Source organism: Mastigoproctus giganteus, chromosome 7 (assembly GCF_048544385.1).
Source record: "Mastigoproctus giganteus isolate SK-2022 chromosome 7, ASM4854438v1, whole genome shotgun sequence".
In the NCBI taxonomy this organism is placed as follows: domain Eukaryota; kingdom Metazoa; phylum Arthropoda; class Arachnida; order Uropygi; family Thelyphonidae; genus Mastigoproctus; species Mastigoproctus giganteus.
In genome coordinates, this window is record NC_143581.1 from 198291393 (window position 1) to 198309601 (window position 18209).

Genomic DNA, 18209 nt, shown 5'->3' on the forward strand with positions numbered 1-18209 from the left:
ATGGTACTGCAACAGGATCTAGATAAGTTGGGTAAATGGGCTGAGAAGTGGCAACTAAAGTTTAACATTGACAAATGCAAAGTACTGCATATGTGTAGCAGTAACCCAAGAGAAACGTACCAACTGTGTGATGCTACACTCGGAGGTGGAGAATGAAATAGATCGGGGTTAATTGTGCAGTCAGATAGCAAGTTTTCTGAGGAGTGGAGATGGGCTGAAAGAGCAGGTGGAGTATTGTCAATGATATATTTGATAGCAGGGACAAGGAGGTAATTATCCTGTTGTACAAGGCAGTGGTCAGGCTGCACCTTGAGTACTGCGTGCAGGTCTAGAGGCCTCATTTTAGGAAGGATGGAGAGTTGCTAGAAAAAGTACAAAGAAGGGCAACAAGATTGGTGAGGGGAACAAAGGGGTGTTCTTACCAAGGGCTTAAGTTCTGCAAATTGCAGTGCCTGGAGACTAGGCACCTGCGAGGTGATCTGATTAAGGTGTTATGTCCTTGAATGGGTTGAGCAAACTCAGTGCTGATGGGATTCTTTCTCTTGCTCAGATTACGAACCTGAGGGGGCTTAGATTCAAATTGAGGAAAGACACAGTTTTAGAATAAATGTGCAAAATTTGCCTTTAACCAGTGGGTAGTTGATTGCTAGAACAGACTTCCATCTGTTGTTGTGTAAATTAATAGCTTAAATGAATTTAAGGCTGAACTAGACAGGCATTTGGAGTGAATGGATGGGTGAAGTGAGAGGGTTTTTTTTTTTTTTTTTTTTTTTGCATGATGCTGCACAAGCTTGCTTTCTTGCATTGTATGCCTCAACTACTGCTAATGCTAAACCTAAAGAAGGGGAAGACTGTGTAAAGCAAAGTCAATGTCAGTATTTAGAATGATAATCAGTTTACTATGCAAATATTGTGTTCAAGAAGAGTGTTGAGAGGTGCATTTCTTAATCACATTTTGGCAGCAGATGTTCTGTTTGCATTCCTTTGATCCAAAACCAAATTAGCAAAGTAGTGTGTGTTGGTCTCCCACTTCATAACAGAAGAAGACTTGGCATTGCAGTCAGGTTACTCTGGAAGTAATGTATATGGTGTTCCTCAACTGTTGTTTGTTATTTGGTTTTTAGGAGCATTAGCAACTAAGGCCATATCGCTCCGGGATATGCGGTGGTTATTCCCTGACCTTTCCGCTTCCTCCATATTTGGTGGTGACGGGCTCGAACCCCAGTCTAATCAAGAAGCGTGTGCTACGCACTGCTGCTCCTTCTCACCTGGCTATGGAGGTGCTTCCTCAACTGTTGGGTTAGTGCTTGAAAATTCTATATATCACCTGATACCACCATTAATGGCACAATGTTATGCAGGATTGTTGCATAAGTTAACCTGCTGGAAACGAACATGCCAACATAGCTGCCAAAACTGCTACAGGTCCTATGGACAAATCCTTTAGTATGCTGGGCTTAGATTACTGGTTCATTATAAAGAAGCAGTGTCTTCAACAGTGCCAATACATCTGGCAAAGTCACAAGTTATTCTGTATCAAGAGATCTCAAATCATGTAAATTCAATATATGTAAGAACAGATATGAAGTTGTACTAGCCTGACTACAGGTAGGTCACACACACCTAACATATCTTTATCTACTTGTGGCCACTGATCCACCATAGTGCACAAATTGCAACATGCAGCTTACTGTTCAGCATGTAATCACTGATTGCTCCGTATACAATAGTGACCGACAAACTACATTTGCCTCATTTTCCATGCTGAACACCTCTCTCAGTATTGTTCACTTCCTAGCAGATGTGCAACACATCAATTTTTTTTTACTTTCCTCAAATGGATATGACTAGTGTAATGTAGTATAAACTTCAACCACATTCCACATCAATAAAACTATGCATTTAACTTTACCATAGTTAGACACATTATGGACATGTTGCCTTTGTACCATAAAGCCTCAGGACAATTTACCCCCTCACATTATCAAGATATTCGATGATTGCTACAGAACTGGGATTGGGTGGTGCTACCACACCCTTCCTGGTTTCTGTACCTATCACCATGTCACCTTATAAAAGTTGTAGGGTTATATTTATGAGAATGTTGGAATGTGAATGGTTAGTTATATTTTAGAGGTGAATGGTTCAACACACAACCTTTTTGTTTTGTGTTTAACTGGAAGTTTTTTCCATATAATTCTTAACTGTTCATCTAGACACAGTATGTTGGCACCAATTGGCATAAGTGATGTGGTCACAAAGGAAATGGATGCAAAAAAATAATTTTGATATCATATACTTAGATTTCAGGAAAGCTTTTGATATTGTTCCAGCAATCAACTACCCTTTAGCCAGTGGGGTAGTTGATTGCTGGAACAGACTTTCATCTGTTGTGGAAGTTTGATAGCTTAAAGAAATTTAAGGCTGAACTAGACAAACATTTGGAGTGGCCAAAATGGGAAGTGTTGTTTTTTTTTCTTTTTTTCTTTTGGCTGATACTATACAAGTTGCTTTCTTGCATCATATGCCTCAACTGATGCTAATAGAGGCTGCCTGTCACTGACAGACTAGAAAGTCTTCAAACAGCTTTATGATGAAAAGGTTGTTTATGCATAGGTAATGCACTTCCATCATTTCTACTACCCAAGTGGTATGCTTGCATCATTTAATTATATCTCATATTGTGAAGGTATTCACAGTATGAGATATAATTAAATGATGCAAGCATACTACAGTCAGTTTTTGTTATAACGTGCATTTCCACAATGCGAATTTGCTCCAATGTGACTGATAATTAGGGAACAATGCCAGTATAACAGGATTTTCGCGTTGGCTCGTGCATGATTTTGTCTGTGAGTAACATTAGGTGAATGCAAAACCCGGCACAAAGCCGAACATAGCGACCTGTGCAGCAATACATACAAGTTTATAAAGCTTAAAAAATGTTAAACTTCAAATGTGTGAGAGCTATATTTCCTATTTACTGAAGTTGTATTGGTCAGAAGCACACTGTTGTCATTCGCTGTATTTACAAGATAATAGGTGATATTATAGGTCAACTCATGTTTTCAGGAGCTCACATTTTTCTGTTCTGACAAATTTCATGAGGTGTCACTACCATAAAACAAAAACAATTTGCAGTTCTCGGTTTATTGGACTTTTCTGTTAGTGCAGTCTATTATAAATGGGTAGTAAGCTCTATCTTATTGTATTTGCGTTAATACCGGTAGCTGGAATTATGTGGGTTTTTGGGTTATTATGATGAAATGTTTACCCTTTCATGAAATCTCCAATCATATAAAAAACAAATTTTCAGAATCTTCTCTTCCTTCTTAATTTTTAAGCTTCATAAACTTGTTACTCCTTATCTCACTTGTGGAATTTGTGCATGTTTTTTTTTTTTAACAATAAAAAAAAAAAAAAAAAAAATGTTCCGGGACAGAAATATCAATAGAGCAAACTTCATACTTTGTCAAGGTAAAGTGCTATATTTACTGTAATATTTATTTATTTATTAGAAATTTCATATGTTTAAACCTGTGTTAGAAATTGTTGGGTTTCTAACTTTTTTTTTAGTGTTTTACTTAACAAATTGGCTTTTTTTTTTTTTTTTTTTTTTTTTAGTGCTCTGCCCCTACCCTATTCTCCCCCATAAGCCCTGTTGTTTTTAATGTGCGAAATACCATAACGCAGAGATTTTTAGGAACACATATAATATCAGAACCGACTGTACCTGGTTAGTAGAAATGATGGAAGTGTATTATGCATGCATAAACAACCTTTTCATACTCGTAGACATTTAGTCAAGAAATATATATTTAGCTATTATAATAGTGCCCAGAGCTTTAAATAAGTAACCTTTTGGGGGGCGGGGGGGATGCTATTTGTACAAATGTTATTAGCAATTTAGGTTAGAGGTTGAGCGCAAGTCTAAGCCTTCATAGACAAAAGTTTAATCTTTGTCACTGAAGGGACTGTCTCTCTAAGGGCTATACTAGACGAGCGCTTGAAGCGTGAGCATCGACTCGCATCGTGAACACCTAACGTGAGATCATTTTAAACTAGATGGAGTGCTCCTAACATTTTTATTGGATATCACCAGCGACCCACTTTTTCTGTTCCCACTATCAAGATGGATGTTGTTCAAGTTGGATGCATTGTGCATTTATGTAGTGTTGATTGTGAGTAGAAAGAGAAAATAACAATGGTGGCTTCATCCAGAAAATTCAAATAGGTTAAAATCAGGACAGTTTTATATTGTTTGAAACACACAGGAAGTCTCCCGAGAAGGGTTTTTTTTTTTTTTTTTTTTTTTTTTTTCACAGAATGTCGATAGAAGTTCATCAAAACTCTAATGTTAATTAGTGGAAAAATCGCAAAATTTGAAACAGTGATGCGGAAATCAATACTGATGTTTACATCTCTATGCTTTGTGCTGTACCGACAGGCCAACTCCCACTAATTGAAATATTTCTGAAATGTTGTTTTCTTTGTTTGTAAAATTATTTTATTTTTACCCACTATTCTTATTTAGATATTAAGGTATTTGTAAGACTTGGTGTCTTACAGAATTACTTTCAATAACATAAAGGGTAACTTCCTCTTTGATTTACTGCATGGGACTTCTCAAAATAAAACACCTATATTACTGTCTTCCCACCACCTGACATTATTTCCAGATGGAATATTGACAAGTGCTTTCCATCCATTTTAAGCAGAAAACATTCTCCACTACACCCTCTGTAACAGATTACTTTCTGTGCAATAAAGGATTAGTGTTGTTGATTAATGCCGACCGCCCCATGCGTGGGGAGAATGTTTCCTCAGGCTATGCAAACGCCAAGGCATTTGTGCTTGCAAGACTTGAAACCAAATGCCTACCAAAGGCATTGGTAGGCAAAAATGCCAGCTTATGTCATCCTACACGGCGTTCAAATTGCCCTTCTAGTTTGCATGCCTTTACCCTCTGCTTCCTGTAAAACTGGGCATTGGAAGGCATTGCAGATGCTGTGCTTAAAGTGCTCATCTACTGTAGCCCTAAGACACTAAGATAGAAATTGAATGCAAAATATGTATAATTTGTAAAGTATATTTAGTGCCTTCATTGAAATGTAATCGGTAACCTTTACTACTCAACATGAAGATATTATTCATGAAGTCCACAAGAGTACACAGACTTCTTAAACTGTAAAATCAGATAAAACATATTGTGAGTAAATATAAAGTTTTAAAAGCTGCTTTTAAGAGGTCAGATAAAATTGAATCAAATAAAATATGCATCACACAATAAATTAAAAATATGTTATTACAGTAACCTTTAATCCTCCAGTGGATGTGTGGTTTATTTCATACACCATTTAGATTTTTTTTTGGGGGGGGGATGAAAATACATACAAGAAATAGTTGAGAATAGTGCACTTAAAATTTTTTTTTTTTTTTTTTCTCTTTATTCTTGCATTATTGTATGATGATAAGAACAAATAGTATCTTAAGTAGACTGACTTGTTATTAAAAAAAAAAAAAAAAATTCTGAACTACCTCACTTCTAATGCTTAGCAATGTAAATGGGGTGCACCATAGCCTTAGTCACTTTTGCACCAATAAAATCTAAATCCAACCCATGCAATGTAAAGGGAGTGAAAACTAAGAATTAAAAAAGAGCATCATCTTTGTGGCTGACAGAACCTAAATGCACTAATGTTGGTATATTGTTTGCAAGGTGACATAATAATTGGATAGCACTGCAGTCTCTGCTTTATGATAATGCATTCTGTATGTGTACTGTAAAGAGAGGGCAATGCATATATGTTCCGATCATTGCTGATGTGTTACATTTCTTTCAATATAATATCGGTGTTTAGATACACCATAGATAACTCTTAATAAACTACAAAGTAGTTGTTGTAGGCATCATTTGCTGTTTCTCATATTGTGCTCTGCCTTCACGACGAGTTGCCATGATATTGCACTACTTCGAATAAGTAACTCTTCACTAATAGAGAAGACTATTGTTACTTATTCTCAGTTGAGTACCACCACCCAGACAGCACTGTTTCACGGCTATTGGCCGATCATCAGTGGGTGGGCAGGTACCCTGGTAATGCAGACATGACGACCCAGTTGTGAAGTTAATCACACAATATGAGAGATGCCAAGAGGTGTAGATGTCAATATTTAAAATAAATAAATGCACAAGGCATAATACTTTAAGAGTTTGGTATCTATATAATATCGGAAGTATAGTATCGGAATTCGAAGTAGTGCAATATCATGGCAACTCGTCGTGAAGGCAGAGCACAATATGAGAAACAGCAAATGATGCCTACAACAACTACTTTGTAGTTTATTAAGAGTTATCTATGGTGTATCTAAACTCCGATATTATATAGATACCAAACTCTTAAAGTATTATGCCTTGTGCATTTATTTATTTTAAATATTGACATCTACACCTCTTGGCATCTCTCATATTGTGTGATTAACTTCACAACTGGGTCGTCATGTCTGCATTACCAGGGTACCTGCCTACCCACTGATGATCGGCCAATAGCCGTGAAACAGTGCTGTCTGGGTGGTGGTACTCAACTGAGAATAAGTAACAATAGTCTTCTCTATTAGTGAAGAGTTACTTATTCGAAGTAGTGCAATATCATGGCAACTCGTCGTGAAGGCAGAGCACAATATGAGAAACAGCAAATGATGCCTACAACAACTACTTTGTAGTTTATTAAGAGTTATCTATGGTGTATCTAAACACCGATATTATATAGATACCAAACTCTTAAAGTATTATGCCTGGTGCATTTATTTATTTTAAATTTCTTTCAATAAACAGTTCTAGTGCCACTATCTATGCACATCCTTAAGATTCGTACATTGAATTTCTTCTTTTCTGCTTATTGTAATGCCAGAATACAGTTTTTTAATGCTGTATTGTTATTATTGGAAGTATTATAATGCACATGTATCTTCTGCACTAGTTGATAATGCCATGGGGGTTACAGTTATCTTTCAAAAAAGATCCACATTGATCCTTGAGAAATGCAGTTTGCTGTCATTTTTTTCTTAAGTAGACTGACTTGGTATTAAGAAAAAAAAAAGAAATTCTGAACTTACCTCACTTCTAATGCTAAATAAATTTTTATTGTATTTTTTTACTGTGTGTGTGTGTGTGTTTTTTGTTCACATAGATTACGCTGCATTCTCATCCTATATATCTATTAAAAAACAGATACATAGAGGATTAGATGATGATAAAATGATAGTTTTGTTTGTGATGTTCTGTTTACATATATACCAGTATAGTATACCATACTCTCCATAATAATAATAATATTATTATTATGGAGAGCACGTTTCCCTTGGTAGCAGTAGCCCAAGGGAAACGTACCAACTCAGGGTGGTGGCGAATGAAAAAGACCTGGGGGGCAATTGTGAAGTCAGATATGAAGTTCTCTGAGCAGTGCAGACAGGCTGCCAGAGCAGGTCATGGAGTTTTGTCAATGATATATAGAAATTTTGCTAGCAGAGAGGAGGTGATTATACCTTTTTGTTTAAGACAGTGGTCAGGCCACACCTTGAGTACTGCATACATGTCCGGCGGCCTTATTTTAGAAAGGATGTAGAGTTGCTTGAACGAGTACAGAGAAGGGTAACAATATTGGTGAGAGGAACAAACCAGGAGAGGCTTAAATTCTGTAAATTGCAGCATCTGGAGACTAGGCACCTGCGAGGTGATCTGATTAAGGTGTACAAGGCCATGAATGGTTTGAGCAGGCTCAGTGCTGATGGGATACTTCCGCTTGCTCAGATTAAGAACCTGAGGGGTGGGGGCATAGATTCAAAGTGAGGAAAGACAGTTGTAGAATAAATGTGCAGAGGTTTGCCTTTAGCTAGTAGGTAGTTGATTGCTGGAACAGACTTTCATCTGTTGTTGTGGAAGTTGATAGCTTAAATAAATTTAAGGTTGAACTAGACAAACATTTGGAGTGACCGAATGGGTGAAATGGGCAGGGTTTTTTTGGCTGATGTTCTATAAGCTTGCTTTCTTGCATTGTATCCCTCAACTAATGCTAATTAAGTAGGATTGTCACTTTAAGCACTTGGATTGTGGTGGTAATTATATTGGAGAAATGGTATTATCTAAAAGCAGAATGAGCATACGCACGCACGTATCTGCTGTGTTGAGTTAACTGTAATTACTCAAGTTTGGCATTATACTATTGGGAAGAGGTTGAATCCGAAGGATATGCACAAACTAGATAGTGTTCCGACAGTTAGCATTAATATGTCCAAATTATGAAAGGAAGTGGACTTTGTGTATCAGCAAAAAGAAATAATAAAATGAAATAGATTATTTAAATTGTTCCTGTTCCCAAAAGGTGACTATCCAATTCTGCTTTGAATTTTGTTAGACTCACTGCCTCTGCTATGTTGGGAAGCAGCTTATTTCAGTGTTCAGCAATCCACTGTCCACAGGTGAACTTACGAGATCCAGTATTCTGTTATTTTGTATTTTTCCCCCTGGTTCTTAGCTCCTCTGTGTGAGTGAATTTCAATTTACTCAGCCCTTCAGTGTTTTCCACACCGCAATCAGATCTGCCCATAGATGTCTAGTTGTCTGACTTTGTCATTTGTGCCTTCTAAGTTGATCTTCATATGTGCATTAATTTACACTCATCCCTCATGTGGTTGCCCTTCTTTGAACCCTCTACAGAAATTTGTCTTTTTAGGCATAGTCTCCAGACCTGAATGCAGTATGCCAAATGTGGTCTAAATATAGTCTTGTATAAAGAGATAATAACATCTTTCTCTTTACTAGTGAAGGTCATGTAAATCACAGACAGAAAAACATGCTTTTCTAGCCAGCTGTTTAAACTGCATGAAAAATTTAATATCAGATTTGAATGGTAACATCTAAGCCTTTTTCATGTTGAATCACGTGTAGCTCTTAACCTAGTTTATATTTGACTCTAGGATTTTGGTCCCCAAATATGTGACTGCATTTAGAAGCATTAAACTTCAATTGCCATTTTTAGGTGCACTAACATACACTGGTGTTCAAAGAAAGTGAATCACCCCTTAAAATTGTAATTGTCGTCCGAATAACATAAGTATATGGCAGTATTTCTTACAGATTGCATCAGATAAGATTGATACACATGGGTGATGTAATATTGCATCAGCTGTTACTTTCAGCTATATAAGCACGCTCTGCAAGAGTTGCAGTCTCCTTGCTTCTGTCAGGATGGTGAGTTACGTGCAGTTGATGCCATGAAGAAAGAGTGCTATTGTTGCTTTACGTGAGGAAGGATGTTCTTCCTGTCATATTGTTTATAATGTCTTGTAATCAGTCAACAGTGAGTAGATTTCTTTCCAAACTCAAGAATACTGGTTCTGCTGATAGGAAAAAAGGAACCAGATGCAAACGAGTCTCTACGGCAAAACAGGACCGCATTTTGAAGCGCTTATGCCCAAAAAACCGTGCTTCTTCATCTGAGCTGAAAAAAGAATGGGAAGAACATACAGGAGTGGTAGCAAGTGCAGTAACAGTCAGAAGATGCCTCTTCAAAAATGGACTTGTAGCCTGTCATCCTAAGAAGCCCCTCCTCACACAAAAAAATGAAAAAGGCCCGATTAATTTGGTGTAAGGAGCACGTCAAATGGACCCCCCCCCCCCGAACAGTGGAAGTCCAGTTATTTTTCTCTGATGAGAAGAAATTCAACCTGTATGGCTCTGATAGGAGATGATTTGCTATAGACGTGGTGAAGAATACCATCCAGACTATGGTGTCTACAGCAAAATTCCCTACCAGCTAAATGTGATATGGGGGTGCATTTCATATTGCGGAATAGGTCACCTGCAGTTTATAAAAGGTTCCGTAAATGCCAATGGATACTTGGCTATATTGGAAAGCATATTACTGCCAACCATTAGAGACCATTTCAACCTGCCAAGTAATTGCATCTTTCAGGACAACTCTGCTCTTTGTCATCGGGCGAAAAGTGTAAGTAGTTACTTTAGCTTCATTTCTGCCTTAGAGGTTCGACAGTAATGCGTTTACATTTGTTACAGGTGAAAAAATAGTTGGAAGAATGGTCCATTACAACTCTTAGCTCTGGCCAGGAAACAGCCTAGACCTGAATCCTATAGAAAACTGTTGCATTGTGTGAAATGTGCAGTTGCCAGAAATAAACCAAAGACCCTTCATGAACTGCAGGAAGCCATAATTTGTGTTTGGAACCATGAACTATCAGTTGATTATCTTCAGAAATTGATCTTGTCAATGCCCCAACGGTGTGCTGCTGTCATCAGGGCCAGAGGCAATTCAACTAAATATTAGTTTGCACCTGGGGAACTTTTCATTTTATTTTCCATTTAAAATGAGAAACTGAAGCAAATTGAGGGCTTCCAATAATATTTTGGCCATAATTGTCGTGTTTACCAAAACTGTTGTATAAAGGTTACAGATGCTCATTTTGGAATATTTTGAGAGCACCTGTCAAATATTAATTAGCTTTGTGTTAACTATTAATAAATATCTTTTGCTTATATTTCTGTTTGTGATGCTAGTCATTAATGTAACATACCATTGTGAAAAAGTGTTAGAAAAAGTGTTAGAAATTCCTAGGTGATGCACTTTCTTTGAACACCAGTGTATATACCTAATGTACCCATTGTCTTTACCATGTCTGTCCATCCACACATAACAACTAGACTGCCAGTGGAGATTTTCATAATTTTAAATTTGGGCCTTCTAAAAGGATTTGTGTAGCCATTTTAAATTTGTATTAAAATCAGACTGTAGAAATGAGAATTTTATTATTTTTTTTGTCTATTGTTCCACACGTAATAACTAAACATCCAGTGGATGGATTTTAATGAAATTTTAAATTTGGGCTTTGTAGAAAGATTTATTGAGCCATTCCAAATTTTGTTAAAATCAGATCAATAGATCTCTGGAAATTATTTTTTCATACATATCACATAGGCTTCCATATTGTCTGTTTTAACAGAAGCATTGGATATTGTGCTTTTTTGCTGCTTGCTGTTTGGAGGAATGCATGGGAAATGTGGCACATGCACAAACTGAAATTTTTTTTTCTCAGTTTTTACATGAAAGTCATTGCCCCCCCCCCCTTTATTATTAATCATGAATTATTATTATTTCTTAATGCACCTAAAATATATTGCACTATGTGCATTAGCTAACTTGTTCAGATAACATGTTTAACTGATCCAAGTCTCTGCCTTGAATTGTTAAGGACCTTTCCTATCTTCACATTATTGGAACCTTTGGCACCTTCCCATGGATACTTCATCAATATCATATATAAAAATCAGAAATAGGAGGGAATCTAACACTGTGCCCCAAGTGACCCTACTTGTTACCCTGGTCCACATTGAAAACTGACCATTTATGACTACTTTCTATATCCTATCTTTTAGCCAGCCTGTGATCCAGCATAGGATCTTATAGTAACTCCACTCCAACTTCTTCCAGTTTACCAAGCAACCTTGCATGGGGGACACTATCAAAAGCACAAAGTCTAGATATATATGTATAAATTGTTAACTGCATCCCCTACTTAATTACTGTATCATAGTAATTTACTAGATTGGTCAGACATGATTAATGTCTGCCTTCCCATTAACGAATCCATGCTGGGATCTGTTCAAAATACCATTCTTGTTGAGATGGTCTTGAATTGCATCCTTAATTACAGACTCCATAATCTAGTGGTAGTGACTGTAAGGCCTGTTGCCTTATTTTAATTAACACGATTACTGATGGAGTATGTATTTTCACCCCATCCTTGAGAATGTAGTGGCATTAGCATTAGTAGAGGCATTTGATGCAAGAAAGCAAGCTTATGCAGCATCAGCCAAAAAAAAAAAATAAATAAATAAATAAAAAATAACCACTTCCACTTCACCCCTCTGTTCGTTCGAAATACCTGTCCAGCTGAGCCTTAAACTTATTTAGGCTTTCAACTTCCACGACAAGGGATGGAAGTCTGTTCCAACAACCAACCACCCGCTGGCTAAAGGCAAATTTCCGCACGTCTATCCTACATCTGTCTTTCCTCAATTTGAATTTATGCCCTCTCAGGTGATTATTCTGAGCAAGAGGAAGAATTCCATCAGCATTGAGCATGCTCAAACCATTCAAGGCTTTATACTCCTCTATCATGCTGTCATTGCATGCTGTTATGTCAGACAAACCATCTCAGAGTCACTCGAAAGATGTGCATTATTAAAAGTGAGACTTTAGTGGCACATGGAGATTATATTCTCTAATCACAGAAATAATATGATGTGTCATAATCTTAACACGATTAGTTGTTAGTAAGAAAGAAAATGTGCATTCTTGAAAGTATGGCACTATATTTTTAGTTTATTTCGTGGTTTATTTTTAATGAGTTCGTTCTTATATTTTACAGATTTATGCATCTGTAGATACACTAGTTTTAAGTGTGATTACTAAAACTCTCATTATTCAGTGTGCTATATTTTACAATTTAGTAGATGGCATCTCTCGTGTGTTTTAGACACTTTTTAATAGTGTGAGAAAGTACTCTAGATATATTAGTTAATCTAGAAGTGAGATTAAAAATTAAATAGAAATTAAATTTGTGTACTTAGGCTGTGTTAAAATATGTTATTTTCTAACACTCCATTATTACCAGACTCTTGCTATTAAGACTAATATTGTTTTTAATTTTTTGAATATAGGATCAAATGACTGAGATGGATAGCTATAGCTACCTTCATTATATTGGAGGTGCTATAAGCGCTGCCACAATCACAGGTGCTGCTATAGCTGCTGCTTACTTTGCATCCCGTCCCTCAAGTATCGTACCTACTGTTGATCTCAATAACCAGTCACAAGAAATATCTGTAAGTATATGGTTATATAATTTAGATGTTATATGATTTTGGATATATAGAGCTTTCACAAAAGAATTTGGAAAGTTATAAAAATGGAACAACAAAACAAATTGATTTTCAAATGAAATTTATTTTTTTTCTTTATTTTGGATTTATTTCGGTATGAGCTAAGATGTATTTTATTAGGAGCCCACTTTACATTCAGCATGTAATTCGGCTGTTGCCACGTGACAGCCAGCATATTTTAGTTAGCTGTAGTGTCTGATATTATACCTTTTTTGGTCGTTGTAGCAAAGTCCTTTTTGAGAAGCACACTGTATACTTTATTTTGAGGAGCATACTCTATCCTTTATATGTAATCCCCCATAAAAGAAATCTAATGAACCAAGATTAGGTAAATAAGCACACCAAGAAATCGGTTCTCTTCTGCCAATTCACTTAGTTGGAAACTGGACATTCAGTAATTGCCACACTCAATTTAACCAAAGTGTGAAGGTATGCCATGTTGCATGAAAATGATGTTACCACATTCCTCAAGCTATGGAAAAACAATTTTATTCCATGACCAAATGCACATAATTCTCCCCTCCCCCATAAGGAAGTAATAGTTTTATTATTTCTATGCTGGGATGCATACCACACCTTAGTAGCATCTCTTTCATGTTCTTAGTGTCGTTAGGTAGACTGGAAGCCCCACATTTGACAGTTATGCTTATTTACAGTCCTAATACGGAATGTTGCTGTCATCATTTGTTTTCATATATATCAGTTTATCAAGTTGAATGCACTGTTTTCACAATACATTGATGATAGACAACATTTTTTTTTTTTTTTTTGTCTGTCATCAATTTACTGTAATTGTACTGCAATTGTTTTCACACACTTTGAATGGTAAATTCAGGAACATCTGGCTATAAACTTGTTGGGTAGTTGCTTTCTTAAGACTTCACTAGAACATCCAATGAATATAGTCAACTGTTTCCTCAGATTCTCGGCTCTGCAATTTGTTTCACAAATGCTTTGTGCTTTTTTGTTTATTTATACTCTTGTTTGATACATCTGTAATCAGGTGTATTAGCCTGGTACATATGCTTGAATTCACAGTGCCCTTGGTTTAGGCTAAAATTTAACTTGTCATAAAATACTGCACTTTTTTTTTTTTTTTAAGTTGTCACCTGTAAGGAAATTAAAACTAATTTCCTTACAATTCCTAACAGCACAACTGAAATATGTGTGCACAAATTATTTGAATGAGGGTATTATTTTTTTGATTAGGCAACTGTATATCACAAATTGGGATAAATATTTAAATAAAAATTTTAAAATACTTAAATTCTGAAATACAAGCACTTTTTATGAAATCTGTGCATTAACTAATTTAAGTTGTGATATACAATCTGTCATTTTTTTCACATAAATCTCAGGATTCCATATAAAATTGTCACTTGTTCAAATACAGTCTGGTAATATGTTGGTTTGCTATAAATATGCCTTTAAGGAAATTCATTAGTTACTATAGCATATGCAGGATTTCTTGGGGGATAGAATTTCTTCCAAAATCAGTCAAAAGTAGCTTCATAACTTTAATAACACATTTTTGGCGAAGTTGCAGAAAAGTGTACAGCCCATTCTTTTTGACAGAAAGAATCACTAGTGTCATATATGAAGAGCTGGAGAATTATCTGATGCTGGAGAATTATCTGATCCCACACCACAGTAAAACAGTTTGTTAATAATTTTTTGATATGCCCTCATATATTTATATATAATAAAACCTTACAAAGCTGGAAATTTAAGAAATAACTATTGCTGGATTTTGAAACCTAATGTTCCATTTCACTGGTGGTAAAGTGTGCTTAGCAACTGTTATAGACAGGTTATGTTGCATTCCACTGGAACATGGCATGATCTCTCTACTTCAGCAATTATAGTCTATCTCTCTCTGAGAAACTTTATTGAAAATCATCTCTCTAAGCCAAGGGCAGATTATTTTCCCCCTTCCTCTCCCTATATTATTCCAAAAGTAGGTTTTGCACATTATACTTTCGCATTATCTGTGAACAGAGCAATTTTATTATGCTGTTATCTCCCTAAGACTAGGTCTTCCTTGTTTGCCTGTTCTTTTCTCACCCTCAAAACATTAAGGTTGAATCCACTCCTATGCTACACCTAATAATAAAAAAAAATTGTACACTGAAATATCAGAAAAACTATATAGTTTTTCAGTCTTTTAATCTTCAAAAATTAGGCCTAATGGCAGAATTCAACACGGGATCGGTAATGTTGCCAGTTATTAAGTAGCTCTTCTATTGTATGAAAGTTTAACTTACTATAATATTTTATACACAGCAATTCATTTAAGTGGTTTAATTAGCGGTATTTGTAATTCACATTAATTCTTTCAATTAAGATCGCAAAATGAATGCTTCTCTTATATTTGCATAAATATCATGTGACTACATCAGTTGTTGTAGATAGCCTTTTTCTTATTTTGTGCTTTGTAGCTTTTAATACTGTGTTATATTTTGTAAATATATTTTACAATAGTTTCTGAAATATTTTGATGTTTGTAAAATATCCCAAATTTATAAGTATCCTTATTTTTAGGGTTCCGAACGTGCACGGATTTCTCATTCCTCTTCGGAAGTCAGGTTACTTGGTTACTTATATGAAGATGCTAAAACAATTTATGAAGCTATGTCACGAGGAGCTAGAGTATCCAGTAAGTGCCATTGCATTGCTTATCAATTAAAGAGAAAATTCCAACATTCCTTAAATTATCAAATATAATTTTCATTAACAGATTCATAAAAAAAAAACTGGACCTGTAGTTATTTTGTCCATGAATGGCTTGGCCACACTGAAAGCAATGGATTATTTTAAAAATTAGCACCTTCTGCTCATTGTTACAATACCATTAATTATTTGCAAAATTCACCTCTTTACCGTTGTTGTTAATGTTCAGTTCTGAATTGTATATTAATGGTAAGCATAAAGGGAGAAAGAAGGGGGGGGGGGGGAAATATATATATATGTATAGTGGATATGGCAAATAATTAACAGTTATAGACGTCAGATATTTAATTATAATGGTGATACAATCAGTGAAAACCTAAACAAAGAACCTAACAAGGGAGAGAAGAGCTGATTAATGCCATCAATGTCTAGATAAAACATTACATCAGTCTTAATATCTATGGTGATACAATCAGCTATCACAGCCCTTAGCTACCACCTACTCATTCACACTATGTTCATATATATATAAATAAATAAAAGGGACAAACGTAGAGAAGGTTAGTTTGAATACCAAATGCAGAGTAGTCAGAGAACAAACTTTTGGGAGGAAGCTCTACTCTCCATATTGTTTGTTTAAGGCAGTGCAGTATCAAATGTGTAGGGGAAAAAATTCCAGTACATTATAATTGTTTAAGATTTTTATTATATAATTTTTTTTTTTTTTTTTTCCAGTTTCACTTTGTTTGACCATCTGTATAATTGTTTTATAGGTAATGGTGAATGCATGGGATGGAGAGTAACAAGAGATTCAGAATTTCAGTGGCTGACATATGATAAGGTATGCAAAATCTGTTTGTTTCCTTTATATTGGTGAAATACACTGAGTGATCACCGAATATGACCACCCTTATGAAAAGTGAATGCGACCCGTTGACCAAGTGAGCTACAAGAGTGCACAGTTAGTTGACCTACGTAGCATAAATAAGGTGTCAGTGGTTCAGTAGGTGGTAAAATTCAGAGCGTGATGGGTAAAAGGAAGGATTTATCAGATTTTGATAAAGGACAGATTGTGGGAGCTTGATGAGCTGGTGCCTCGATTTCCCAAACGGCTGAACTGGTGGGGTGTTCAAGAGCTGCCATAGTTCAAGTTTACAAGGACTTGCATGAAAATGGTCAAACAAAGACCCGACGCCAAAACTGCAAAGGTCAGCGAAAGGTTGAAGTTCAGGTGAGTGCTGGGTCCGACTCATGCACTGTTGAAGAGTTGACTACCCAATACAACATGGTCCAACCCAGAACAATAACTGGCATGACCATGCATTGCACATATGGGCTATACCAGCAGACAACCCCTATGGCATCCTCTCCTAACCAAGGTTCATCGGCATAAGACTCACCTGGTGCAAAGGGCATGCAAGTTGGATGTTAGAAGACTGGTGAAGGTGTGCTGGTCGGATGAGTCATGTTATTTACTCCACACCGTGGATAGTCGTGTGCAGATTTGGCGTCAACAACACAAGGCCCTTGATCCATCATGCATGATATCAAAAGTGTAGGCCGGTGGAGGCGGTGTATGGTGTGGGGCATGTTTCACTGGAAGGAACTTGGACCCCTGGTGCAGTTGGAACAACATATCACTGGTCTCTGCTAACTTCAACTGCTTGCTGACTGTGTGCATCCTGCTGTGTTACACTTTTTCTCGAATGGCGATGGTGTCTTCCAAGATGACAATGTGCCGAGCCATCGGGCAGTTGTTGTGCAGGAATGGTTTGAGGAACTCAGTTCTGACTTCCAGCATGTTGATTGACCTCCGAACTCCCCCGATATCAATCCCATAAAGCAGTTGTGGGACACTAAGGAAAGACATATCAGGCATCTGGATACACCAATCACCTCCATACCTGCATTGCACACAGCTTGGTTGACCATACCTCCTGAACACTTCTGACGTCTTGTTGAGTTAGTGACATGTCGGATGGCTACTGTACTGAGGACAAAAGGACCTACGAAGTATTAGGTAGGTGGTCATAATTCAGTGATCACTCAGTGTATGTTTCATATTATTTTTCCATCCTTTGCTTAACTGACTGATAAATATAAATTGAGCATGTACATGCTCTATGACCCATGACCTATTTTATCGCACCTGTGAGAAATTTTACAAATGATGTTAAATCTGGCCTTTGAGCAACTCATAAATTTATTAGTAATTAAGGTAAATAAAGTATTTGTTTGATAAATAAGTCTATTAATTTGCAGTTGAATTTACTTTAAGTTGCTCTGTGAATTATGTAGAAACATTCAGAATATCCTTGATATTCTTCCCACCTGTCTTGTTCCTAATCTTCATTGATAAGGGAGTACAGGGAAAACTGTTGAAGTTTGCTAATGATTTGAAGGTGGAAATGCTTAATATGGCTAAAACCAGGCTATTGCTTCAAAATGATTTGGACTGGTTACAAATATATGATCTAAAAAATAGCAACTAAGATTTTTTTGTACAAAATGTAAGGTCTTGAACCCAAGAAACAGAAACCGACAAGTAACTTGAAGGATGGATGGGGAGTTGAGTGGTCCA

The 18209-nt window shown here is 36.3% G+C and overlaps 1 protein-coding gene across 3 annotated transcripts in view; it reads left to right on the forward strand.

The window, feature by feature from the left end:
* Nucleotides 1-18209, forward strand: part of LOC150083538 (long-chain-fatty-acid--CoA ligase 6-like) — a 238822-nt gene that overhangs the window by 155433 nt on the left and 65180 nt on the right. For all 3 annotated transcript variants that reach the window (XM_090377344.1, XM_090377345.1, XM_090377342.1), the window contains exons 2-4: nucleotides 12737-12901; nucleotides 15500-15614; nucleotides 16402-16469. In XM_090377344.1, the coding sequence (XP_090233470.1) occupies nucleotides 12743-12901; nucleotides 15500-15614; nucleotides 16402-16469 (342 nt within the window). In that variant the 5' untranslated portion in view covers nucleotides 12737-12742. The remainder of the gene's footprint in view (nucleotides 1-12736; nucleotides 12902-15499; nucleotides 15615-16401; nucleotides 16470-18209) is intronic.